Here is a 26718-nt window from a genome sequence, read left to right as displayed (position 1 = left end):
AAAAATAGAGAGGCACAGAAAGAGATAGCCCCAATCTTTCAGAAACACGGAGTTATACTAATACATGTTGCAAAAATGTTTTAGTCCAAACCACTTACAAACCGAACTAAATTATCTAGTTTTAAAAAGTAAATTAAGAAAGGGTCATGTATTTTTGTCATGCTCATCTTCATAATAAATCATCTTCTTTCCATGAAATCACACACTTTAAAAAACATTATTTGCATATAAGAGCTAAAGCTATAAAAAAAAAAGCTAAAGCTGTAAAACTCTTAGAAGAAAACATAAATCTTCGTGATCTTGTATTTGCTGATGCATTCTTAGGTAGGATATCAACAGCACAAGCATCAACAACAAAAAGGATGACTTGGACTTGATCAAAATGTAAAACTTCTGTATCCAAGAGCATTATGAAGAAGGTGAAAAGAACACCTACAGAATGGGAGAAAATATTTGCAAGTGCTGTATCTCATAAGGGTCTAGTGTCCAGAATATAAAGAACTCTTACAACTCAACAGCAAGAAGATAATCCAATTTAAAAATGGGCCAATGACCCAAGTAAACACTTCTCCAAAGAAGTTATACAAATGACCAGTAAGCACATGAAAAGATGCTCAACATCATTAGTCATTAGGGAAATGCCAGTGAAAATCACGATGAGGTACCACTTCACATCCACTAGGATGGCTGTGGTCAAAACAAAAAGCCACAGCAACAGAAAAGAGCAAAAGCTGATGAGGGTGTGGAGAGAGTAGAAGCTTCATGCACTGCTAGTGGGGATGTAACATGGCTCAGCGGCTGTGGAAGACAGCTTGTTGGCGTCTCAAAAGTTAAAAATACAATCACCGTATGACCCAGCAGTTCCACCCTGAGGTCTATGTCCAAAAGAACTGAAGACAGGGACTCAAGCAAAGTACAAATCCACACCTGTTCATAGCAGCATTATGCACAGTAGCCAAGTATAGAAGCAGGCCACATGTCTATCAATGAATAAACAAATTGTGGAATGTACATACAGTGGAATGTTATTCAGCCATGGAAAAGTATGAATTACTGATACATGCTATAACATGGATGAACCTCAGAAACATTATGCTAAGTTAAAGAAGCCAGACACAAAAGATCGCATAATGTATGATTCTATTATATGAAATATCCAGCACAGGTCAATCTATAGACACAGAACACAGATTGGTGGTTACCCAGGGACAGGAGGGCAGGAGGAATGGGGAGCCACTGCTTAATGGGTACAAGATTTCCCTGTGGGGTGATGAAAATGTTTTAGGGCTAGATAGAGGTGGTGGCCGCACAAAATTGTGAATGTACTAAATGCCACTGGAATTGTTCATTTTAAAATGGCTAATTTTGGGAGCACCTGGGTGGCTCAAATGGTTGAGCGTCTGCCTTCTGCTCAGGTCGTGGTCCCGGGGTCCTGGGATCGAGTCCCACATCAGGCTCCTGACTCAGCGGGGAGCCTGCTTCTCCCTCTCCCTCTGCCTCTCCCCGTGCTCATGTACTCTCTCTCTCTGTCTCAAATGAATAAATAAAATCTTTAAAAAAAAAAAAAAAAAAAAAAAGGCTAATTTTGTGTTAGGTAAGTTTCACTTCAATTACCAAAAAAAAGAAAAGAAAGAAAGAAAAGAAAAACCCAACAACACTGTTTATTATCTTTACTATCTTTAAATGATGTAAAACAAAGAGCACTTGGGTTTTTCCCTGGCTCTTGGATGAGTTACGTTGTCTTGTCTTTATGCCCTTGCATGTAGATCTACATGGAGGGGAGCTGCAGAGTACCAGAATCAGACCAAGAGTATACTGCAGAATGTTCCCTTTGAATTTTAAAATTGCAGATAGTACAGGTGAAATAAAATTATATTGCATAAATTTTAGGGATGATAAGCATATTTTTTGAAAAGCAGATTATATTTTAAGTCTGGGGACTTGGGTGGTATTTCAAGGGGAGTGGACTGAGAATAATGAGGGGGAGGGGTGGTAATAACTTGATTGTTTCATTTTTTCTTAAGTCATATGGTAATTTTTCCAACCAAGTCAAGACATTCCTTTAAACAATAAACTGATCTTTGTGTTTCTCACTTCATATCACATTGTCAATAAGCCATCAAATAACAGTGACAAGAACAAGATTGTTTCTGTGGGAAATATTTTTATTGGCCCTCACTTGAAACTGCCTTTGTGTTCTAGAATTTGAACAATTGTACTTCTCTGAAAATGTCTAATATAACTGTTTATCTACCCAACTGCTGTTGAGCTAGTGAGTCAACATTACTATTCATAGAGTCATTTTTTACATTGATCATCTGACTTGTATCTAGGAAAACTGTAAGCTAAAGTTAACTTTTTGGTCTTTACTTCCAAAAAATGAAAAGACAGGACCTGTTTCCTGAGATGCCAATCCCATTTAATATGTTTTATTATGGGGGTAGATTTTATAGCAAACACTTTCTTAAATATTTTTCAAATTATCTAGCTATGACTTAAATTAACAGTTTCCATGGAATAAATATCACTTGGTATGCATTTTTCGTTTCTGCCAGGAAGCCCCATTGTTTTTCCAGATGTTTTTTTTTTTTTTTCTGTTAAATGATGTACTAACAGCAAAAAGTTACATTTCAGATTTTATTTTTTTAATGAGAATCCTTACAGCAAAATACATGTCAGTTCTACAGAGCTCTCTCAAGAGTTTAAGAATCAGAAATAGGAGAAGCCACATGTATTGCAAATGTTTCTGGAAGACTGGTATTCTTATTTCCTCGTGAGCAAAGAGAACACTCAAACTCCTCGGTGACTGAGAAGTTAGGTATTCCTTCAGTAACCTCCTCCATGTGAGAGGCAAAATTTTGTCAAAACATTAAGACAAAAAATTCAGTACTGGTTCACTGCTGATGACTCACCAAGCTCTGAGCATTCAGGAAAAGCCCAAACAAAAGAAGATTTGAGAGAAATTGCTAATGGTCTTCCAAATGCGCAGTCCTAAGGGGATTGAATTTGAGCTTTTCTTCCAAACTCAAAACAGTAGCCTCACTAAATGTTTTGTTAAAAAGGAGTCCTGTGGTCAGTTAAATTTCAGGAATGTTGTGTCTAATATCCCTCCTAGAGAAGGGCTGTGCCTCCGAGGAGTCTTGCAGGAAGAAGCATGTTTAACTTTGCGTAACTCAGCATTTTCTGAAGTCATTTGACAGGGTGGGCCCCTCAGTTTTGCTAATGCTTAATGATCTCTCTGAGGGAATTCTCTAAGGAGCAGACTTAGGGAAATATCAGAGTAGATGATCTCAGAGGGTCCTTTCTGGTAGTAAAATTTCATAGTTCTGATAACCCAGTATTTCTCTGTTATTTTAATGTAAAGTTACTGTTTATCCCATCTTTCATTTTCTTTTTAATTTATCTAATTGCACAGGCTGTAAACAAAATGGCACCAAGCTTGGAGATGTTATCCTTCCACCGTGGGCAAAAGGGGACCCACGGGAATTCATCAGAGTCCACCGTGAGGTAATGGGAGCGCCCTTTGCAGTTGAATTTGAATTTCATTGGGTCGTTGACCACAATACAAAGAGAGGACCTTGAGCAAGATAGCACCCATTTGTTCAAATTACAGATATTGTTCTTATGATTTTTAGTTATTTTAGTTCCTTGTGATCACTGGCCAATTGTTTTTGCTTTCTGAGCAAGTAATAAAAGTCAGCCTGTGACTGAACGTGTGTGTTTTGAAATTACAGGCTTTGGAATGTGATTACGTGAGTGCCCATCTGCATGAGTGGATTGACTTAATCTTTGGTTATAAACAGCAAGGCCCTGCTGCAGTAGAAGCTGTAAATGTCTTCCACCATCTTTTTTATGAGGGTCAAGTGGATATCTACAACATAAATGACCCACTAAAGGAGACAGCCACCATAGGGTTCATTAATAACTTTGGTCAGATCCCTAAACAGGTATGGATATTCTTATCATTGATGCTCTCAGTTTCATTTTTTTAAGCTCTAATATTGCTATAGATGGTGAATGACCATATAATAAGTTTAGGCTAAGTTTTTATTGAAGAGCCATGCCACCCAATAGGTTCAGTAGGTTCCAAGATTATTGCTTTCTCCTCCCTTTTGCAGTCCAGGTAAATAGAAATGTTGTTCAGAGAGAATTTCCCCTCACAGACGAGTGCAGGGAGCGCTTTCCTATGTCTGCATAAGACCTGCAATCAGGGAAGAAGATGGGGTCTCGGGGGCCACAGCACACAGAGATGGGGTTTCGTCCCAAGGCCAGTAGGAAGCCAGTGCTGACTTTGAGCAAGGAAATGGCATGGTCGTATTTAGACTTTATTTTTTACTTATTCGTTTATTTATTATGATTTTATTTTTAAGTAATCTCTACACCCAGCGTGGGGCTTGAACTTAGAACCCCGAGATCAAGAGTCATGTGCTATACCGACTGAGCCAGACAGGTGCCCCCATAGTTAGACTTTTTTTAAAGATTTTATTTATTTATTTGACAGAGAGAATGAGAGTGAGCGCACAAGCCAGGGGAGAGGCAGAGGGAGAAGCAGGATCCCCGCTGAGCAGGGAGCTTAACGTGGGGTTTGATCCCAGGATCCTGGGATCATGACCTGAGCCAAAGGCAGACACTTAACCACCTGAGCCACCGAGGCTCCCCCTTATTTAGACTTTAAAGATCATTCTGTCCATGTGCATTAACTAACTGGAATGAAAATAAAAACTGAAAAATAAAGATCATTCTGTCCATAGTCTCATACACGCACACACTGTAGGGGAACCAAGTTAGGAGCAGAATACCACCTCGGAATCTCTTAATAGTAGTCGAGGGAACAGATAGTGGTGATCTGGATTAGATTAGTGATGCAGGTGTGATGAGTGCTCTGGTAGGAGAGCGCATGCTGTGGGAATGCCTAGAACCAGCCCTGCCCTAGCTGCTGTAACCACCATCTGGAACCTGAACAGAAAAACCAAGAGTGTAGCCACTCAGCACCCAAGTGCTGTAGATCTCTCACCTTCACGATGAGCGAAGCCCAGTTAAGAGACTTTATGCCATCTCTCCTCCCCGTCCTCAGAGCACAGCAGGAGGGTGTGATGCGCTGGGAGGAACCAGCCCTGTGGGAAAGGCACACTCTGCTGGCCATCCAAACCACCTAGCTTTCCCAAATGCCCTGGGTCTGCACTTTGGCCCGGACATCCTTCTCTGTTCCTGCCTCAGATACCTCTCTTGGGCTCCCTTTTTGTACATTAACCAGCTTGGAGGTTTCCAGGGTTGATGGTTGGGAACAGTCAGAACAATGGCACTTCTTCGTACAACAGACAGCAGCAGAGCCTGTAACTGCGCCACTCACAGCGTAGTCCGATCCCCCAACTGAGTAACTGTGTTTACTTTTAGAGAGGGGGGTGCAGAGGAGAGGGAGAAGGAGAGCCCCAAGCAGGCTCCACGCCCAGCCCGATGCAGGGCTCGATCCCACAACCCCGAGACCAAGACCTGAGCCAAAAACCAAGTTGGACGCCTGACTGAGCCACCCAGGCGCCCCAGAACTGTGTTTACTTTTAAAGTGAAATGCTTATTGATAAACTCTAATCGCAGCTGAAGAATTGTAGTTAAACCTTTCCTTTTCTCTGAGGGTTACAAGCGCAAGAACTGTGTTTCATACCCTCTGAGAAATATTCTGAACGAAAAAATCAGGACACATGTACTGTCACAGGATTTCGGTCCCTTTTGAGTTTAAGAGGCGGACAGCCTGGGAACTAAAGTTTGAATATGCTTCAGACATTCCAGTGACTGATAAGAGTCCTTCAAAGTATGTCATCCTAGAAAATCTAGGTTTTACAGTCAGCATATCCATACATTGTTATATACCCTGACCTGGCGAGGTGCTCTATCCTTGGGTCCTCTTAAAAGTTCTTCAGCAGGGGCGCCTGGGTGGCTCAGTCAGTTAAGTGTCTGCTCAGGTCATGATCCCGGGGTCCTGGGATCGAGCCCCATGTGGGGCTCCCTGCTCAACGGGGGAGTCTGCGTCTCCTTCTCCCGCTGCCTGCCGCTCTGCCTACTTGTGCTCTCTCTCAGTGTCAAATAAATAAATAAAATCTTAAAAAAAAAAAGAACTTATTAATGTGATATCTGTATTAAAAAAAAAAGCTCTTCAGCAAATGTCCATTCATGAACATGCTTTAAAGTAGGGGAGTCTTTTTATACAACTACAGAGTCTGTGTCATTTAGAGAAAATAACAGAACCCTGATATATGTAGATAAGATAGGAACAAGGTTTTTAAATGTTTGGATGCCTAAAATATCTTTCTCTTTACAAAGCATTTTTTTCTATTTTTTCTTCTGGAAATCCAGAATGTCACATTCACGAAGTGTGAAGGTTTTCTAGTCATTTTAAATCTCATTTTATCTAAGATTTTCCAGATATCTTCCTCAGATAACAGTTTTCTAACAGAAATGGCTCTAGGCCTATTTTGAAGATGTACAGTATTTAAAAAATAGTCATCTTACATGACTATTTTCTTTTTTTCCCCTTACAACATTGCAAAGTAAAAAGAAGGCAACAGTGTTCATACTTTGAACAAATTAGTAGCATCTAAAAGACACCAAAAGGATGTCATGTTGAAAGGCCACATTGAAGCCAGAAATAACTCAGAATGTCAGTCTGCCCTCAGTGGTACAGAATGGTATCTGGCTGTAAAGAATTGGTTACTTTTTTAAAAATCATTGGAAAATAATTGTTGATCAGCTATAGTTTGAGTAGATTCATTTACCCCTGGAAAGTTAGGAAGTCAGAGTAGCATAGAGCATGGTGGTAACCCAGGCTTTTAAAAAGTATCATGGTCCCATCCCTGCTTGCAAGATGGGAGACCTCCAGCCTTCTTCTGAGCCTCCTTAAACGTTCTTTCCTCAAATGAAAGGCGTGGTAATGTAGTGCCTAGTGGTCCTTGTGAAGTGCAAGTGAAATAAAAACATAATAGCTGGCATTTAAAGGGCTCAATAAATGTTAGCTTTCATTGTAAAATGTGTCATCCTCTCTCATCCCAGTTATTTAAGAAACCTCATCCACCAAAGCGAGTGAGGAGCCGACTGAATGGAGACAGTATGGGCGCCTCTGCCCCCCCGGGGTCTACAAGTGACAAGATCTTTTTCCATCACCTGGACAACTTAAGGCCTTCTCTAACACCTGTAAAAGGTGAGGTGACAGGAAGTCAACCTGTGCTTCCTGATGCTGTGGGCGTAGTTAATAATCCTAGTTTAGCAGTAACGTGTGCCTTTCAACATTAGTGTCCTTTGTAATTAGTGCTATACTTTCTATCACCAAATACTTGTTAGATTTTCTCCTTTTCCTTTTGTTTTGGTTTGGTTTGGGGTTTTTTGGCCTGTTGGATTTTTTCATCAAAAAGAACCAAACGGGTTTCTCCTCCTGCTAAGACAGTGAAAATTCTAATATACCAAATCTTGTAGCTCAACATTATATTATATATGTAGAAAAACCTTTGTAATCTTCATTTGTATGTGTTCTGCCAATTTAGAAATAGCAGTAAAAAGACTGCATTTTTAATAAGCCAACTGAAAGTATCTGTTTTTTATCTAATGTGGTTATGACTTCTCTAAAAGTACTTTTTGGGGGCTCCTGGGTGGCTCAGTCCATTAAGCGTCTGCTCTCTTCCCCCTCCACTCATGCTCTCTCTCTTTCTCTCTCAAATAAATAAATAAAAATTAAATAAATAAAATACTTTTTCAAGTGGATATTTTTCTTAGAATGAAAAAAGGTTTTTGTAAAGGCTTAAAGTTGCCACTGTTAAATCTAAAAATTGCAGTATCAGTCTGGTTGATTGGATAGGCTCCCCGCTCGGTGCTCTTTGGATTCATGACACAGACTGCCCTGTACCAGCCCCACTCACCGCGGTTGACGGTTACGGAGCACCGGCGTGCTCGGCAGTGTCCTGGGGCAGGGCAGGGCAGGGCAGGGGGTCGGACCTTGTGGGGGACGGCATGTCCTTCCTTCTGGAAGTCTAGGGCTGGATATCATTTGGGAGGTGCTGCAGGCCTAGACTGGTTGAAGGTCTGTGTATGGATTCTGGAGAGCATCTCAGATTACTCTGCGCGGTCCTAATGGTCAAGAAGACAGGCCAGTTGCTAGGAGCCAAACCCAAGTCTTCAAGAGGCAGGAAAGCCGGAAGGAAGCCCTGCAGAACACCTGTCAGGGTCGATGTCCATCACCCAGCGGAGACTCAAAAGCCAAGCTCTCCCTCTAAGGTCATTTTGTCCTAATGTATGTGTCAGGAGGCTTGATTCCTACAAACAAATGAAATGATGATCCCCTATAGGATCATGAGGTTCATTTTCCTTGTCCCTATTCTGATCTGTTGATTTGTTTTTTACAGAACTTAAAGAGCCTGTGGGCCAAATAGTGTGCACAGATAAAGGCATTCTTGCAGTAGAACAGAATAAGGTTCTTATCCCACCAACCTGGAACAAAACTTTCGCTTGGGGCTATGCGGACCTCAGCTGCAGGCTGGGAACCTATGAGTCAGACAAGGTTTGCATTGTTTCTTGCTCACTCATTTAATCTTGCTCTTTTGTGGTTTGGATATCCTGCTTGAAAGGGGTGGGAAGAGCCCAGTCCAAGGGCTAGTCAACCGCTCCTGCAGAGCCCAGAGGAAGGGAGAGCTTCACAGCGTCAGATCAGGTTAAAGGAACTAGTGGACAAGGCGGGTTTCCTACAGAACAAGCCGCTTTTCAAAAGTTGTGTACTGAGCTCTAGCAGTTTCTCTCCCACTCAGAGAATTCCTCCAAGAGATCCTAGTCAGCCAGGTGGTCAACATTTCTGACCACTGAAAGAGCGTCTCTTCGGTGGATCACCATCTGGCCCACGTACTGTTTCAGTACTCTTAAGTGACTGATGGAAAACCTGTCAGCCCATCGCCCAGGCCGCAGCAGCTACTGTGTGGAGTCCCATAGTAGCTCTTGGAGAGGCCCTGCGGCGTGGCCGTCCAGTGCCCTGGGCTTGCCCTCTGCCAGTCTCCTCCTAACGGCAGGTGGGATCTAGCTTGCGCAAGTCTGTGCATTGCGCTGTGACACAACTCTAGTTAAGCTTCTCATTAAATGGCAGCACTCATGATCTCCGTGTACCTCTAACTGGCTGTAGCAAACACAGCCTTCTACCAGATTATCCCCTGCCTCGTACACAGCATCACATAGTCGGAACATCATTTTCCGCGACTGGAGAAACTGAAGACACCCACTAGGAGCAAAGTCCTTTTTACTATGGTTTCTCATAGCAGCTGCAGTTCGGAGGCTGTAGGGCTGGTTCAGGGTAGAGCCTCAGTGGAAATTCAGCCCGGGATGTACGTATGCGTTTGCCCGTGAGGCGCCTGCGTGGGGGCTCTCCTTCGCTCAGCGTGCTCGTTGTGATTCCGAAGTTGATAGCACTTGATGGCACGTGTGTCTCACATCTGTTTTATTTTATAGGTAGTGACTGTTTATGAGTGTTTGTCTGAGTGGGGCCAGATTCTCTGTGCAATCTGCCCCAACCCCAAGTTGGTCGTCACAGGTGGAACGAGCACAGTTGTTTGTGTCTGGGAGATGGGCACCTCGAAAGAAAAGGCTAAGACCCTCACTCTCAAACAGGTAACAGAATAAACAGAAGATGGATATATTCCATCTCGGCGGCCTGCACTCTAGAGAAACTACAAAGCTTCTTTAATAACAAGGTGCTTCAGGTATAATGGACAAAATAAAAAAAATATGTTCTTTTGCTAGAAATGGGTCTTTAAAAAGAAATGAAATGAGACGGTACTATTTCTAAAAATGATCTAAGCACCCCGTTATTCCAAATGCAAGGTTGACATTTTAGTTTGCTGATCCAGACTCTCTTGCTTACAGTATTTTCCATTTAGAAAATAGGCTTTGAAGCTAGCGTGCCAGCCAGTAACCCACTCAGTAGAAGGCACTTCTTATTTAAAACAGCCTCCTGGGGTTTGCTGAGCATACAGAAAGGATTTATGTATGACAAAACACTGTAAGCCAACTCATTATTTAAATAGTTAAATACTTAGGAACTCTTAACAGTAATCTGAATCGTCTTCTCTGAAATGCTTGCTCTCCCACATTGCCGTTTCCCTGGGTCCTGTTTCTCTTCATGTTCTAGCAGAAGACAAAAGTTCCTATTGTAGTCTGAAGAAGATCTCTTGGGCACAGACGTGTCCAGGTCAGTAACAGGAGCTCAGCACACTTCCCTTTATCTTGCTAGGACCATGTACCATCACCAGGCAGGCCTTACCGTATGTGCATTTTTTAAAGACCCATCCAGTTATAGTTCCTTAGACTAACAGGACACAGGGCATAAAAGAATCAATGCCCAGTTTAAATTCTGTACTTTGGGGGTTGGGGGGGCATAACTGATGCATCTCCATGTAGAAACGGGATGAAAAAATCTAAGCTGAGTCGCAGCTTCCATTCTCCCTTCTAAGATTCTAGCCCAGGTCCAGGAAAGAAGTGATGTAAAAATGGAAGTCAGAGCCTCCAGAGTCCCCCAGACTTCCCCGCAGCGGGATGAGGCAAGGACAGTCGGCAAAGAAGGAAGACTTTGCAGACGCTGCTGCTCCCAGCACGTGCTCCCCTCACTCCTAGTGCAGCCAGGACCTTCTGGAGCCCCTCAGGGAGCACCGTCACGGTGATCAGCCTGGTTTTTTCTCTTCTCCTTCGTAGGCCTTACTTGGCCACACGGATACTGTCACCTGCGCCACAGCGTCATTGGCCTATCACATAATCGTCAGCGGGTCCCGTGACCGAACCTGCATCATTTGGGATCTGAACAAACTGTCATTCCTAACCCAGCTCCGAGGCCATCGAGCTCCAGTTTCTGCTCTTTGTATCAATGAATTAACAGTAAGTAGTCAGTTGCCCACTTGGTTTATGGTGAGGAAAACAAGTATTTCTGGCTAATGTAAACAAAAAATGACTCTGAGTGTTTTCTAAGTTGATAGACATTCATTTCATAAATGCTACTACATGTTCCTTGATTTATGCAAAAAGCAAATGGATATTAAAGTTTGTAAGTCAGAGATAATTTTGTCTTAAAATCCATTCACTGCTGCATACTTTGAAGAGCAAGATTTGGTTCAAAACAACATTCTAGAATAGGCTTTTTTAAAAACAAGGAATTTGTAGGATCTGTTAAGAATGTTAAAATTGTATTGACATTTTTATGAAATACGTTCAGAGTCTTTATTTATTATGTAAGATGAAAAGAGTTAACATTTGGGGAACCAAACGAGCAGAGTTGTTATAGAACTATTTTCAAAGTTATCCCAAACTTACTGAAGGATATTAATCTCTTCTCATAAATAAATATTTTATGTATAAATAAATGAGTCAGCATAAAATTAATGCACCAGCCTAGGAGTCCCCCATGGAGACCACGCCCACCTAAGGTGGGGTGAGGGGAGGACGGTCATTGCCGAGGTGTGTGGGGATCAGGGGAAGCTAAGGGTATGTTATACAAAGACTGAGGTCCCTGTGTCTGAGGGACAAGTTGCCACATTTGTATGTTGGTGATGCCCACATACGCAAATCGGTCTTGCAAACTGACCAGAACTCCCCAGCCTCACTGCTTCTTAGCTATGTGTACTCATTCCCTCCCTTACCCTTAGCGCTGTCCTGGGGTCCTCTTGTGTGAAATCACGTAGCCACATCATATCATCACCCACACAGACAGCTTTCCTTTGGAGGAATGCAGCATCCTTAATTTACACCAGAAAATACTAAGTAGTCAGATACCTTGTAGTCAGTCAAAGAAGAAGGAAAAAGAAATTCAGTTGTAGTGAATGGTAGGTGGTATGTCTGGTAATAGAGCCACCACACCTGGCAGGGAGGGGAGAGTATGCAGGGGTAAAAGTCAAATTCATTTTTTGGTATATCTGAAAGGTTTAAGATGCTTTTGGAACAGCACCTCGGTCCTACAAACACGTATACCTAAGAGCTTTACGAAAACCTCAGTGCAACAGAATGGCTCTGACCTGGCAGGGTTGCCCTGAGTCAGATGCTTTGTGGCACTATTTTGAGCGCTTTGTTTTGGAGTTGTTTTTCACTTGAATACTGAGAATTTTATTGACGGTCAGTTATTCCGCAGTGGATTGCCGTCGTTGCAGCCGACACCACAGGTGTGTTTGGTTTCTCCCTTTCACAGTGCTTTTGTCATCTCTTGATAACACGTGAAAAGATTGCTACTCTGTCATAGTTTTGCAGCCTGTATCAAGTCTGCCTTATTTCACTCTGCATTCTGGGTGTAAGCGACCTTGCGGCTGCCCTTTAGCTCCTCCTCTTCTGCTTTACGCCGTAGCCGCAGGATTTGCTCTGATGCTCCCTGACTGAGGCACCCTGGAGTACAGGATGAGAGCCTGGCGCGGGGCCGGAAGCAGCAGCGGCCTCTCGCCCCTCGCAGAGACTGAGCCCCTTAATTACAGCACAGCTGCTCACACTCAGTGTCCGAGGTGGTGCAGTGGCTGAATCAGAGGTAGACACAGCAGTGCTTGGCTAAGTATCACTTTTGTTTGGGTTTGGGTTTGGTTCTTGCCATCTTGGTAGAAGGCCAGAGTGGGGAAGGGAGCAGTAGCAAGACCCGCACAGAGGGTGGTTTGGGAGCGCCCCAGGCCTCCTCACCTTGCCGCCCTTGGCTCCCCCTTCCCTTCTTTCTTGAGTCGATGCTGCTGTTCAGCTTCCGGTTTCCCCCGCTTTTGATGGCCAGCTTCCTATTTCTGTAGGTCCTCGTGTGCCTGCCGGCTGTACTGAAAGTCCGCGGGTCATTTCTGAAGTCAGTGCCTAGCATCGTGGCTTCCAGGCTGTCTTAGCAGCGTGGTGTGGTACATAAGCTTCGGGGCCAGAAAGGGCTAGCTTCACATCTTTATCCTGTGACGTTAGGCAGGTTCCTTACAGTCTTTGCACCTGGCTTTGATCCCTCCTAAAGTGGGGCTAGTACAGGTAACCTCACAGATGTTGAAAGGATGAAATGGAATGTCAGAAGTGTCCTCTACACTAACTGACACACGGTAGATGCTCCGGAAGCGTCTTCATTCCTGTAACAGGAGTGGGTTGGAGTCTCACCAGGTTGGGTAGAGCCCTGCCTGGTAGAGTTTAAGGGAAAAGCTTGTTCTTTTCTGTCTTTGGAACTTACAAAAACCTGAGTTAACAGCTTAAGGAGTCTGCAGGTTTATCCAGCTGGCCAAGAAGTGACCTTTATTCTAATTTTCTTCTTTTTTTCCCTCATTCTCCTCCCCTTATTATGAATACAAATTGTAAAGTAGGATGCTACAGTGTTGCCAGCATTTCATCTTTATTTATTGAAAAGAGAGATATAGCTGTATCTAGACTGAAAGATTTCTCTTCTGCCTTACGCTGTTGGTGATGGGACTCATTTTGTAAAATTAAGTGGAGGTGGATTCCTGGCTCTAAATGAAAGGTATAAAGAGGTTTTGTAAACAGTGGGAGGCACAAGAGTGGTGCCCCACCTCCTTTGGTCACAGGCAGCTTTCCCCGGAGTAAAGCATGACGCAGCAGTGTGCTGGGGCATAAGCCGAGAGCGTGGAAGGGCTCCTACCCTGGTGTGCGTGCCAGACGCCCCCACGCCGCCGCAGCCGCTCACCCACAAATTCTTTAAGAGGCCTCTCTGTTCGGGGTATGTTTTTCGGTCAGCAAGCACTGAATTCCAGGCTGCCTCAGAAATCCCGAGCCACCGGTCGAAGAACTTAGAAGGTTTTTTTGAGAGCTAGGCCCAAGACTGACTTTGCTTCTGAAACCAAAATGTGGTATGAAGGGAGCAAAGAGAGTGAAGAGGCTGTTTTACCTTCTCAGGGGGACATTGTGTCCTGCGCTGGCACGCACATCCACGTGTGGAGCATCAACGGGAACCCTGTCGTGAGCGTGAACACATTCACAGGCAGGAGCCAGCAGATTGTCTGCTGCTGCGTGTCGGAGATGAACGAGTGGGACACGCAGAACGTCATAGTAACGGGGCACTCGGATGGCGTGGTCCGGGTAAGTGCGCGGTGAGGCCACGCTAGGTGCTTGCCGCCCTGCTTACCTGGGACCCGTGGAGCTGTCCGCGGTGCTGTCAGTGAGCAAACTCTTGCCCGGATCCAAACAGGCCTCGGCCACTGGGTTCTCAGACACCGGCAACGGCGGTGACTCGGCCCCTTCCTTACCCCGAAGCTGATCTGTTAGTGCCACTCACCACTGGACAACTTCACCCAGGGTCACTTAAGCATGATTTTCATGTCCCCGTAGATTGCTAAACACAGAAATCACTAAAGTATTGGCTTTTCGGCCTCTCAGAGGGCTTCTGTGGGGAAAACAGGGACTGTCTCTTGTCTACAGAGAATCACAGCTAGAAGATGCTGTCCGAGGACTCACGTTGTCCAGTCCCTCTCTAGAATCCTAGATGATTTCACCCGAACCCTAGTTTATCCTTTTCGTAGTTTTCTTCGTGTTGGGCTTCTACAGAAAAGAGAATCCACGGAGTATTTACCTTCACAGTCTTTCCGAATACTTGGGTCTCTCTCTCAGGAGGTTTCCCTTTGTGCCTATTTTCTTGAGCTGTGCTCTTTGTAAAAGCAGAGAGCAGCTGATTGCCGCCGTGGAGTCACGGTCAATGGCTGCGCAAAGATGAGGCTCTCAGCCCCCGCCACACCACACCCTGTGCCTCAGACAACAGGCACACCCTGACGTCCGCTGTCTCCAGAGTGGTGTTTCAGATGACTCTGTTCTTGAGGCGTTTCGGGAAAAGCTCCATAGCCAAATGCGTTTGGCGATCCTGCTTATTGCGTGCCTTCATGCTTGCAAGACTCTTGGGGTTTTGTTGGAAATAAAAGTGTGCTTAGTTGAACCATGTTTTTCCAACTAACTTGACCACAGTCCTTTTCCCTTCACCACGAAACACCCATCAACATCGCATGGAACCCGGTTCGGAAAGCACTATTTATGTGCACACAGTTCTCTCCCACAGTTTTCAAGATAGAGGGAAATTTAATTAGACACAATAATAAGAGATACGTGTTTAACCCCCAACAGCTCATCTTCATCCAGTCACATATAAATTGTTTCTTTAAGCTGCTTAACATTTTTATTTTCATACTTACTTAAATTCAGTTTTGGAGAATGGAATTTTTGCAAGTTCCTGAAACACCAGCTCCTGAGCCTGTTGAAGTCCTAGAAATGCAGGAAGACTGTCCAGAAGCACAAATAGGTATTGGATACTTTCTAATTATTCCATAGTTTTCATATTTCTTGTTTGTTTGTTTGAGGTCACTGTGGATAAACTCACATCAAACAGCATGAACAGTAGCCTAAGGTCGAGTGTGGCTGTCAGAGGCACGAGTGCCCCCCAGCTCGGGGGAGGTCGTGGGGCGGGCACCCGAGACTTCGCCAGCTCACCAGGCACTACGTGGTGTGCTATGTCATGCTTGGCTTCCTCATCCTAGTAGGGTAAATATAGCTGCTAGCTTCCCAGAGTACCAAAGGCTCAGGCCTTCACTTCTGAAAATACAGAGCACATCTGGAGGGCGCAGTGGTGGAGAAATCGGACGGCCCCCAGTCCCACATCTGTTCTGCTCGTCACTTGTCAGGCTCAGTATGGGTGACAGGCTGGCATCATGTTTGTAAGGTATTCACGGAGGCAGACCAGAATCCCCTCCCTAGGCCTGCCTTTGAAAAGGGGCTTTTATTCAAACTGAAGCTTGGTGCTCTGTGCTCCACTATCTGTTATTTGTGAAACACTTGAAGATTTTCCAGAGGAATACAGAGATGGATGATTGCTATACAGAATGATGAGAAGCGGTGCCATAAACCCAGGCTGAGATCTGCTCTGGGTTGCTCATCTCCAGAGAAGTTACCCCACTTTGATTTAGAACAATTGGTACAATAGACTTCCCCGAGAGGAACGGGGTTTTAACTTTGGCCTTCAGATTGTTTCTCCATGATTAACTTTTGTACACTGAGAATTCCGCATGAGTTTGATGATATGAGGGAAAGGACTTATTATCAGAAAGGCATAAATCACTTCTCTTTGTAAGCCGAAAATAGCTTCTACTTTCATTGCCAGAAAACAGAAATGATCCAATGGGCAGGGCATTTTAATGCTTCTCTTACCTTAATGCATGTAAGTTTCTGCAGAGTCCATTGCAGCTCCACTAAAAAGGTCATCTGGGTGTTTGGGGACATAAAATCCAGTTCAGTTCAGTAAGTACTTGGAGGTGACCTGCTGGGTGTCAGACATTGGAGTAAGCAGTCTTAGGAGAAGTGAGAAGTCTGTCCTTTCCTTTAACAAAGGTTTAAGTGAATAACACAAGAAGATGAGATGAATAAGGTAGAAGAGGTCACATTCAGGAAGGAGAGATATTGGTATGTCTTCTTTCTTCTTATATGTTTATATCATGGACAGAGGTTGATAGAAGTGGCGGAGGGGAGAGCAGCCCACAGGGAAGGGTTGACTTTGGACAGTATAGGAGTGGCAGGGCTCGAGGGCAGTCGCCTGGGTGAAAGGGAAGGCAAGCCAGTGGTTCACTGGAAATGAAAGCCGTTTCTAAGACTGCTCGTCAGTGAAGACCTTAAAGCTCGTAGTAATAAGCCATTGGAAAAAAATCAGCTAACTAGACTACTACTGTTAGTACAAGGAAGGCAAACTAAGTAATTTCTCTTGCTTAAAAAAAAATGTGTATGTATAGTGAGCTGGTGCTTGTACACTTGTTTGTACTTTCCTTTTTTTCCAATTCTGTATATTTATTTCTTATAAATTTTCTCTCCCGCAGACTCTCTTGCAAGAGAGTAGGGAGTTGGGTTAAGAAAATGCGTAGTAACGATGGGAAGAAGGAAAAACCCCACATCAGTAGATTAAAGCTTTCATCAATAATTGATTCACCTAGATTGTCATTTACACTGACTGCCACATGGAAGGCACTGTGCTTGGGGCCCCTTCTCCCAAGGTGACCACTGTCCTGTAGAAAGATTATCCAGAAGTAGTAGTTTGGGGTGAGAATTCAAACATGAGAGGCGCACAGCTGTTCAAGGAGGCCAGACAAGTGGGAGTCACTTTGGGCTGCAGGCACCAGGTGAGATTTTAGAGAAAGCAGTGTTTGAGCTGTGCCTCGACAGGTGGGTGACACGGGCACACAGCGAGGTGGGCCAGCGGCACGTGCGGCATTCGCCGCGAGGGGCAGCCGGACTCCGTGGAGCACAGAGTTGGTGCCGGCCCGCCGAGCTCCGGTAGGGAGGGTGCGGCAGGCACTGAGCCGTTCGTAAAGGCAGGTCCGGGCCACATTGTAAAGCAGGAATGGCAACCTCAGGATTTTGGCCAAAGCAGTCTTTGAACTCAGAAATTCCTTTTTTTTTTTTTTTTTTCCTTTTTGCTGTATGTAACCTAGCTGAAATTTCTGGTATTTTTTTTTTATTGTTATACTTAGCTTAAAATGCTATGTATATCGTGCCTTAACTTGTAGAAGAAAAACAGCAGTGGGACCAAGCTGGGTCTACCTGTAATGTGTGTGTGTGTATGTGTGTGTTTTGTCATTCTCCCCATGCCTCACCCAGGGCCAGAAGCCCAGGACGAGGACAGCAGCGATTCGGACGCGGATGAGCAGAGCACCAGCCAGGACCCCAAGGACGCGCCCCGTCAGCCCAGCGGCAGCCACGCGCCCCGGGCAGCCTCCTGCCGAGCAGCGGCCGTCTGGTGCACCGACAGTGCTTCCGATGACTCCAGGCGCTGGTCCGACCAGCTCAGCCTGGACGAGAAGGACGGCTTCATATTTGTGAACTATTCAGAGGGCCAGACCAGAGCCCATCTGCAGGGTCCCCTTAACCACCCTCAGCCCAGCCCCATGGAAGTGCGGAATTACAGCCGACTGAAGCCCGGTAACTTGGAGTCTGCTGTCGGTTTCCTGCTCCTTGCGGGTGGCGTGAGGGCTGGTGGAGTGAGGCGGCGGGCTCTTGTTCTCCCTGCACCCCGTCCCTGTGACCTCAGCCTCTCACAGAGCAGGCCTCTTCAGTTCCTTACCCCACAGTGGTGCTTGCTCTACGTTGGGCATTTCTTAAAGAAAAACACCTCCCACCAAAAACTTTCTTCCTTCACAAATCCTGAACGCTTTTGGGAAAATGGGCAAGTTACTGATTACAGATAAAGAAATAAAACTGTCTTTACGGGTAGCTTGCCTGTTAGAGAGCTAGAGGCCAGGTTCTCGATTGGAGAGACTCCCTCTTCTCGCGTTGAAGATTTCCCCATCTCTGCACTATCTTTCTGACCGGGGCGCTCCCTGGCCTGGCCCACGACCAGTGTTGAGCTAGACTGCTTCACCTGCAGCCGAGGCAGCGGCTGCTGGGACAGGCAGAGCTGCTCTAACTGGACGATGCAGCACCCTAACTTTCGAGAGCACCGTATGAGGGCACCCTTACCGAATGCCGGCTTTTCTCACTTCAGGGTGTCATGTCTCTTGCACTCCAGGGTACCGGTGGGAACGGCAGCTGGTGTTCAGGAGCAAGCTAACTATGCACACGGCCTTCGATCGTAAGGACAACGCACACCCCGCAGAGATCACCGCCCTGGGCGTCTCCAAGTAAGTGCCCAACCTGGCCAGCTACCCCCCCCCCCGCCCCCCGCCACGGAGTCACTTGCTTAGCCTAGGTCCACACGTGCAGACCCATCTTTGGGGAAAACAGGTGTCGTTTGCAGTATCAGACGTGGCTTGAACAGACCGATCAGAGGAAGAAATCTGCCAGTGCATGGAGTGTAAATCTCTGTTCTTCCAGGTTACAGCAAGGTTTGATCCGGAGAGCTGAGCCGAAAGTGTAAATTCGGGCTCGGTTCTATTTTTGTCTCTTCATACACACAGCCCCCACCCCAGCACACACATCCACGGAAACCTGGAGAACCTCAGGAGTGACAGCGCTGTTCAGCCACGTGGCTGCGGAGGCCTTCCCCGGGGTGACTCGGTGTCATGTCATGTCTCCTGCAGGGATCACAGCAGGATCCTCGTCGGTGACAGTCGAGGCCGAGTGTTCAGCTGGTCTGTGAGTGACCAGCCGGGCCGTTCCGCTGCTGACCACTGGGTGAAGGATGAAGGAGGGGACAGCTGTTCGGGCTGCTCCGTGCGGTTTTCTCTGACAGAAAGACGGCACCATTGCAGGAACTGCGGCCAGCTCTTCTGCCAGAAGTAAGATGAGATGCGAGCGTTTTGAGTTTCTGGGGGTCAGGCCCCCAGGATATGCATTGTGCCCTGCACAGAGCTTCTCATGTGCTCCGGGGTCCCCAGCACACAGTGCTGTGACGGTCTAAACCAGCTTCGCTTTCTCTTTGTCCTTTTATCACAGTTGTGCACCACTTCTGTCCTGTTGAAAAATAGGGAAAGAATCATCACAAACACTTGGTCCTGCGTGACTCAGAAGGGGAAGGTGCTCCCGTTCCGCCGTGTTTGCATATGCAGCAGTGCGGGTGTGCGCCCTCACCCGTCCCCCCCGTCCCCCACGTCTTCGACTCTCCCTAAACAGCACCATATTAGTGTTTCGTGGGGTTTCCGTTTTACATAAATACAGCACACTCTCGGTACCTTCTGTAACTTCCTTTTTTTGCTCAACACTGTTACTGAACTCCACGTAAATAACTAATACTTTCATTTTAGCTGTTGTCATAGATCTTTTGTATGAATATATCAGAATTCATCTCCTTCCCTTTTGATGGACTCCTAGGGGACTGGTGCATGTTACCGGTTCTCTGAGCAGTGCTGTAGGACACACCCTTACAGATGCCCTCTCAGTAGGTGAGCTGGACTGTCCCTAGAGGAGACAGCTCCGACTGGAACGGACCGATCGTAAACTGAGCTGCACTGGTTGTGGCCAGATTCGTCTCGGGAACAGCGGTGCTGCGTGACACCGCCTCAGGCAGGCTCTGCAGGCCGTCCCGGTTCTTCGGGCCGGTGTTGCCACATGGTCACTCTGGCCGCTCCGGGAGCCGCCACCACTTGCTGCTTGTAACTCGCAGCGCTCCTGAGGTGGGACAGCTTGGCATTTGCTTATTGGCTGTTCGAGTTTGCTCTTGGGTAATGTGGCCCATTTTCCTTTTAGGTTTGCCTGTCGTCCCCCCCCCCCCCCCCGCCCCGGCCCCGTACTTGAGGAGTTCTTTATTTACTCTGGGTTCTAATTCTTTGTCGTTTCTACATCTCGCAGGTACCTTCTGCCAGTCTGTGGCTTACATTTTCAGTTTATATATGTTTTTTCTGGCACACAAGTCTTTCATTTTGATGTAGTCGCATCTCTTACTTTTTGTGATTTTTGCTTTTTTGTGGCTTAAGAAATCGTTCCCAGTCCTGAGATCATAAAGACAGCCTTGTTTATTTTCTTTTACGAAGTTCAGGGTTTTGTTTTTCACACTTGGGTCTTTAGGTCCAAATACACTTGGAATTTATTTGCAGGTATGGTTTGTAGTGGGGATCCTTTTTAATTCCCTTGTATGGGGAGTCCGTTGTCCCCTCACCGTTGATCTGGATGCCGTCTCTGTCTGCACTGGGGTCCCATACCTGCGTCTGCAGTCCTCTCGTTCCGTGGCAGACCACGGAAAGGATCCCGCACGTAGCACTCTCTGATGCTGAGGCTGCTTAACTCCAGAGATGCTTTCATAGAAGCATGAGCTGTATAATTGTTTTTGAGCCGGTTCCTGAGGCTTTGTGGGCACCGGCGTATTGGAAAGGGTGTGGCCCTTGGGTTTATACTGACCAAATGCTCCCTGGGTTCCTGTCCATTCTGTCATCTCAGGCAGGTTACTGACCCTCTCTGGGCCTATTTATTTATCTGTAAAATGTGGATAATTATACCTCCCCTCATAGAGGTGCTGAGAGAACGGTGAAATCATGTGTGTGAATTTTATAAAACACCAAGTGTGGAGTCTGGCAATATAGGTGTTCAGTAAAAGATGTTATTATAGTTTCTTTTCTTTTCAGATTAATGTCTTAAACCTTTTTCCTGGGAAGTCTCACTCAAGATGAGGTAGCCAGAATGTTGGTGCCAGCCATTCCTTATGGGACTTTCTATGAGGTTGGCAGAGGATTCTGTCTTAGGGTTCTGTGCTTTGAGAGGCCCACTCTACAAAACCTAGTAATCTAGTAAGTTTTGACAGTCAACACCCCTGAATGTACACTGGCACACATTATTCCTTGCCATGTTTAACTTCCCAAATATTATTTAAGGGTAGATAATTCTTTAAATTAGCCATTGCTATCAGATGTCCGGTGGAGGGTATATTTGAAAAACCAACCCCACAGTGATTGCTTATGATAGAGCAGACACAGAAGGCAGAGCAGAGCCCTGCCCACGTTCTTTGTGCCCCTCAGTTGGTGAGAGACTTTGTCAGCACTTTTTTTAATAGTTTTTTTTAGAGAGAGAGTGAGCAGTGGGGAGGGACAGAGGGAGAGAGAGAATCTTAAGCAGACTCCCTGCTGAGTGCAGAGCCTGATGCGGGGCTCCATCTCATGACCCTGAGATCGTGACCTGAGCCAAAATAAAGAGCCAGGCACTTAACCGACTGAGCCACCCAGGCTCCCTGAGAGTTTATCAGCACTTCTGAGGGTCTCGTCAAAGTCCCAGATCCAAGAAGAGCCCTTTAAACTCCTTAAGCTGGTGACACTTTGTTTATTCTCTGGACACCTTTACTCGTAGATTATTGGAGGAAAAATAATTTTCTATTTCAGTCTTATGAAAAGGCAAGCTTAAAGTGATTAAATGCCACATCCAAGGTCACACCCTGCTTTATTCCAGGAAAAGGAATACTTTTTGAAGAATTTGAACACCTCTTTTAGTAGAGTCTACTTCAAGGAATTCTATCAAGATAAACAGAAAATGAGAACATTTGGACCAGACAGAAAAGCCAAACTCCTGTTCAAGAAATCACTGAGGGGTAGATCAAACAGTGTTTAAAAGCCCAAAGGAACTTGATAGTGACCAAAGAGTCTTTTAAAACAAGTAGTAAATCTTCTGCCAAGAGAAAAAGAGTTAAGCTCCAAGTAAAGATGTTGGCATCGCTCCCAGGTTTACAGGGCCCGAAAGCCCGTCCCACACGGGAAGACTGGCCTCACAGCTGTTCAGACCCTTCGGCTTCATCCTGTAGGAAAATCTTGCCTTTAAAAAAAAAAAAAAATTCAGTCACATAGAGAGCTTGCCTTGGTTTAGTATTACTTTTCTTCATAGACGAAAACAAATAATATGGTGGTTTTTTTTTTTGGTCCCAGGTGAGCCACACACCACAAACCAGTACGTCTTTGGCATCTTCTGGCAATTATACTTCTGCTCTTGGGCATTATAGTGCCGGCTTTCTGTTCAATTTTTAAGTTTGTGTTTCTCGGCCCAGTGATCAAACGTGGCGAGGACGTGTACCTACTTGATTTTGCCTTTCCTTTAGGTGCAGTCGGTTTCAGTCAGAAATCAAACGCTTGAAAATCTCATCGCCGGTGCGCGTGTGTCAGAACTGTTACTACAACCTACAGCACGAGAGGGGTTCGGAGGACGGGCCTCGGAATTGTTGAAGATTCGACAAGCTGGTTGCCCATCACGGTCTGTAGACCCCCCCCCTTCCTGATTCCCCGGTCACGGCTCACAGCTCGGAAGGCGTCTCGAAGCAGTCTCCGTTTACGCCTCTCTTCAGACCACGTGTCTGAAGCGTCGAATTCCAAGGGATCAGTGAATAAACGGGTGTAGAGTGCAGCGGTGGGGCGGACACTGTTTGGGGGAACAGCACAAGAAGAACAGGAGGTGGTTCCTAGGAGCGACTTTTCCAGTATCCAGTTCTCCCTGTTACCAGTAGCTGTCTCCAAGAGAAAAATCCTCACTTACTAACTGTCTTTTCTTGCGTCTCATTTTTATAGATCGACTCATCCTTATTTGGAAAAACCACCACCAACAAAAAAAGGCTTTTAGAAAATGGTTGTAAATCTGACTTCTTTGCAAGTAACTGTGTATATTGTAAATAGGTATAAAGGCCTTTTTTTCTAAATAAGGACTTAACTGTCTGTAACATGAGACTTCAATCTAAACCACTAACTCAGTGAACTACTTATGGTTTGTCTGACATCTCTCACAAATTAATTATAAATATGTTTTTTAAATCCTCAAAGACATTTATCTGTGGTCTTTTCTCCCCGCTTTCCAGCCCAGCCTGTGTGCCCGATGTCCTTTCTTTCAAGTTGCCCACAGTATCTCCACTTAAACTAGGCTAGTAACCAAAACGATGCGGACCTTCTTTAGGAAACAGTGTGGGAGACTGAGAGTCCTGCCATAAGATACCCTGGAAATATCTGGGCATCTTGCACCCGGCTACGCACCACCTCAGTGTTGTTCCAGTGTCCTAAGGCCCCATGTAAACTCCTGTCTGGACTGCCGTGTGGCCATAGCGTCCCCTTCTGAGCATTGCACAGTGGCGGTCAGGTGATTGATGATGCGGTGCAGGAGCCAGCCCTGCCTCAACTAATGGAAATATAGTTGCATGTAACCCACATTAGCTTCTCTTGCATAGAACATAATAAGGATGTGTCTTTGGTGACACTAATGTTCTACGATAGCTTATTTTCAAAAAAGGGTAAAAAATGAAAAAAGTGTACAGAATTAACATATAAACCTTGTTGTAAAACTGGATCATGTCAGAACTGCTTATAATTAACCTTTACCATTTAATGCCATCTACCTGAAAACAGTGAGATTTATACTGTATCAATGTCTATTTTTTTGTTTTTGCTATGAATATAATTACAGTATTTTAATATTTAGTTATTTAATTTGTTCTACTAGTTGGATACAGAACACACAAATCCGGGGAGACTAAAGCTGGTTGGGGCTTAAGAGAGAAGTTTAGTTTACAGAAAAAAGGCTTTGGTGGTGGGATTTTTTAAAATGTGTGTTATGTACATATATATATATATATACATATACATATATATAAAAAACAAATGAAACAATTAATCTAGATTTTAACATTTTCAGATATTTAGTGATAATATTATGAACAATTCTAAAAGCCCTGTGATTTGAAAAAGTGTAGAATTATTTATGGCCCAAGCAAGGAAGGACAGGCCTTCACACCCTCATGGAGGTATCATACAAAGGACAGTGGCTTTGGCTTTCCCAACTTTTCATCTTTAGGCCCTGGTGACAGGCACACTTATGCACTAAAATGCACATATATGCACATGCATTCAAAAATAGGCATTGGTACAATAGTAATCTTGTACCTAATGGGCTGAAACCAGCTTAAGAACAAATTTGTTCTTCCTGATAACTAGGTCTCCAAGAGAAAATATAAAGGCTGCTTTAGTGCCTTATGCTTACTAAATTTAACCCTTTATTTACCTAGGTTTGAGCCTACAGTCTATTTATGATTACATATCAAAATTGATTAGTACACTTCCATTTCTAAAAGTTCAAATACACTTGTTAATAAAAGGATTATTGGCATTAATACTTTAACTTGAAGAAAAGTTGTGTTCTGTTTTCCTTCCTGTGTCTGAAGTGCTCCCCACACTTCCCCCTCACCCACCATCTTCAGTTCTAATAAATAATGCTGGATGTTCAACAGTGGCAGGAATTGTGCTATCATAGAATCATGGGCTTTGCCCCTGTCCGGCCCTACAGATGAGTTGTAGCAGTGTTATTCTACACTTTTTAAAAGAAGCGTCCTCCTTGTGTCTATGAACCATGTTTACCCCAAACCCAATGGCAGAGGTGTTCTTTAAAGACTTGAATATATGAATGTGTGTATGTAGTTACTTAAAGGTTATTCCTCTGTGTCATACGAAGTTATATGGGATGAACACTTTTAAACTTTCTGACACAACTTCCATAATAGAAGGTGGAAACCAAAACCCTCATGATAGTATTTCCTCTGGCAGCTGGTGCTGTGGGCAACTCTTTTATTCAGTGGGGTTTCTTTTCTTTTTGCTTTCTGATGCAGAAATCACAAATCACTCACACATGGAAGTACACTCACATACATGAACTAATTGTTCCTCTGGATGTCTTTGTGTGTTTCATGTACATTTGTTTACCAACATCTATTCTCAGCATGTACACCCACCTTCGTGTGGTCTGTATTCCTTCTCTGAGAGTACCTCACAGGGCTCCTGCCTGATCTGTGTAGTTCATTTGTTCATCCATCCATCTATTCTAACATTTGTGTGTAGCGTGGAACCGTAATGTCATGCTTCGGAAGAGGAAAATAGCTGCCCATAGCAGCCATCCGTCTGGATAATAGCAAAACACTCTAGATAAGTTATTTTGCACTTTCTTATGTATAAAGTTGGTAGAAACTTATTTTTTGCTTTGTATCATTTAAATACATTTTGTTTTGGTAAATGAACTGTGTATAAAATATTTATGCCGTTAAAACTGTTTTTAGAAAGTATTTTTAATTTCAGCAAGTTTGGTTACTTGTTGCATGACTATTAACACAGCTGACTTTTTGTGTCAGTGCAATGTATATTTTTTTGTCCTGTTATTAACTTGTAAGCCCTAGTAATGGCCAATTATTTGTACAGCAACAGAAGTAAATTGAAGACCTGGCTAAGACTGGATTGATTGTGGACGTTTGTACTATACTGCAGAATCCAATATCTGTTCTTTGGTGGTTATGTAAAAGGCCTGAAGAATTACTATCTAGTGTGCAATCTGTGATAACTGAATGTTCATTGTGTATCTGTCTCTGATGCAAAAAGGTAGAGTAACACAATTACAATACATGATTAAATGCAATAGTCCAGGTACTTTTTTTTTTCATTTCAAATAAATACCTACTATTTACCACCCAAAGAATAAAAGTTGTTTTTAAGTTAGTTTACTCAGGGAAGGAGAAACAAAACAAAACAGAAAGCAAATACTTCCCTAAACTTTGTGTAGTTCTTTTCGAGTTGTGAATCTCTCTTTCAGAAGCTCCTGCTTACAGAAATGTTGGCTGTTAGGGTCTGGTTCAAGCCCTAGTTTGATCCATCTTTAAATGCTTTCTGCATTGAGCTTCCCAATTGTGCTGGCTTCCTGGGGCTGAGGAGTGTGTGTGGACGGCCGCAGGGAGAGACAGCTGACTTCGGGAGACACGCCTGCAAGCGCAAATGGACCCGTGGACAAAGTGCATCGTGTGGTTTTGGCTCTTTTTCACTGACCCTCATTCTCTCTCCATCACATTGTGAAGAAAAGTAAGCAACAGTAAATCATCTGTCTCCCACCCCTACCATATTCACATCAGGAATATTTTGGTATCCTGCCCTTTTTCTGGAAGCACGGCACCTATTGTCATAAGCTAGTCTTTCCATTTCAGTCTTCAGGCTGAGAGTTAAGAACTCACAAATCCATTCTTATTGTTACTAGCTTACTTAGTTTTAAAACTGCCTTCTGAGTATAGAAAACACTTTTTTAAATTTATTTAAGCTGCTTTAGCAACTAATTTTCCTCTTTTTAAAGATACAAACAAAATCCCAGTTCCATGTAAGCTTGAACGGCAGAGTCCCAAATTTGAGGATATTGTGCTCATTACAAATCCCACTTCAGTACAACTCCTTTCCCTTTAGAGGCAAAGATAGAGGAATACCAAGAACTCCCAAGAACGAACAGCCATTTCTTCAACAACAGCCAATGGTAAGAGAGAAAACAGGGTAGTTCCCATTTCTTTAGTGCAGTACTACTCCAGGTTCTAATGACCTCAAGAAGCAT

At 44.5% G+C, this 26718-nt stretch overlaps 1 protein-coding gene across 4 annotated transcripts in view; it reads left to right on the top strand.

Moving 5' to 3' along the window:
* WDFY3 (WD repeat and FYVE domain containing 3) overlaps window positions 1-26311 on the top strand; it is a 234122-nt gene extending 207811 nt beyond the window's left edge. For all 4 annotated transcript variants that reach the window (XM_032400715.1, XM_032400713.1, XM_032400714.1 and 1 more), the window contains 12 exons: window positions 3416-3507; window positions 3735-3947; window positions 7042-7189; window positions 8385-8539; window positions 9472-9630; window positions 10711-10890; window positions 13852-14034; window positions 15145-15241; window positions 17581-17901; window positions 18488-18599; window positions 18999-19196; window positions 22430-26311. In XM_032400715.1, coding sequence (XP_032256606.1) covers window positions 3416-3507; window positions 3735-3947; window positions 7042-7189; window positions 8385-8539; window positions 9472-9630; window positions 10711-10890; window positions 13852-14034; window positions 15145-15241; window positions 17581-17901; window positions 18488-18599; window positions 18999-19196; window positions 22430-22553 — 1982 coding nt within the window. In that variant the 3' untranslated portion in view covers window positions 22554-26311. The remainder of the gene's footprint in view (window positions 1-3415; window positions 3508-3734; window positions 3948-7041; window positions 7190-8384; window positions 8540-9471; window positions 9631-10710; window positions 10891-13851; window positions 14035-15144; window positions 15242-17580; window positions 17902-18487; window positions 18600-18998; window positions 19197-22429) is intronic.
* The last annotated feature ends 407 nt before the right edge of the window (window positions 26312-26718 follow it).

Source organism: Phoca vitulina, unplaced genomic scaffold, assembly GCF_004348235.1.
Source record: "Phoca vitulina isolate PV1807 unplaced genomic scaffold, GSC_HSeal_1.0 scaffold3, whole genome shotgun sequence".
Classification (NCBI taxonomy): domain Eukaryota; kingdom Metazoa; phylum Chordata; class Mammalia; order Carnivora; family Phocidae; genus Phoca; species Phoca vitulina.
This window is presented reverse-complemented; position numbering and strand designations above follow the sequence as displayed.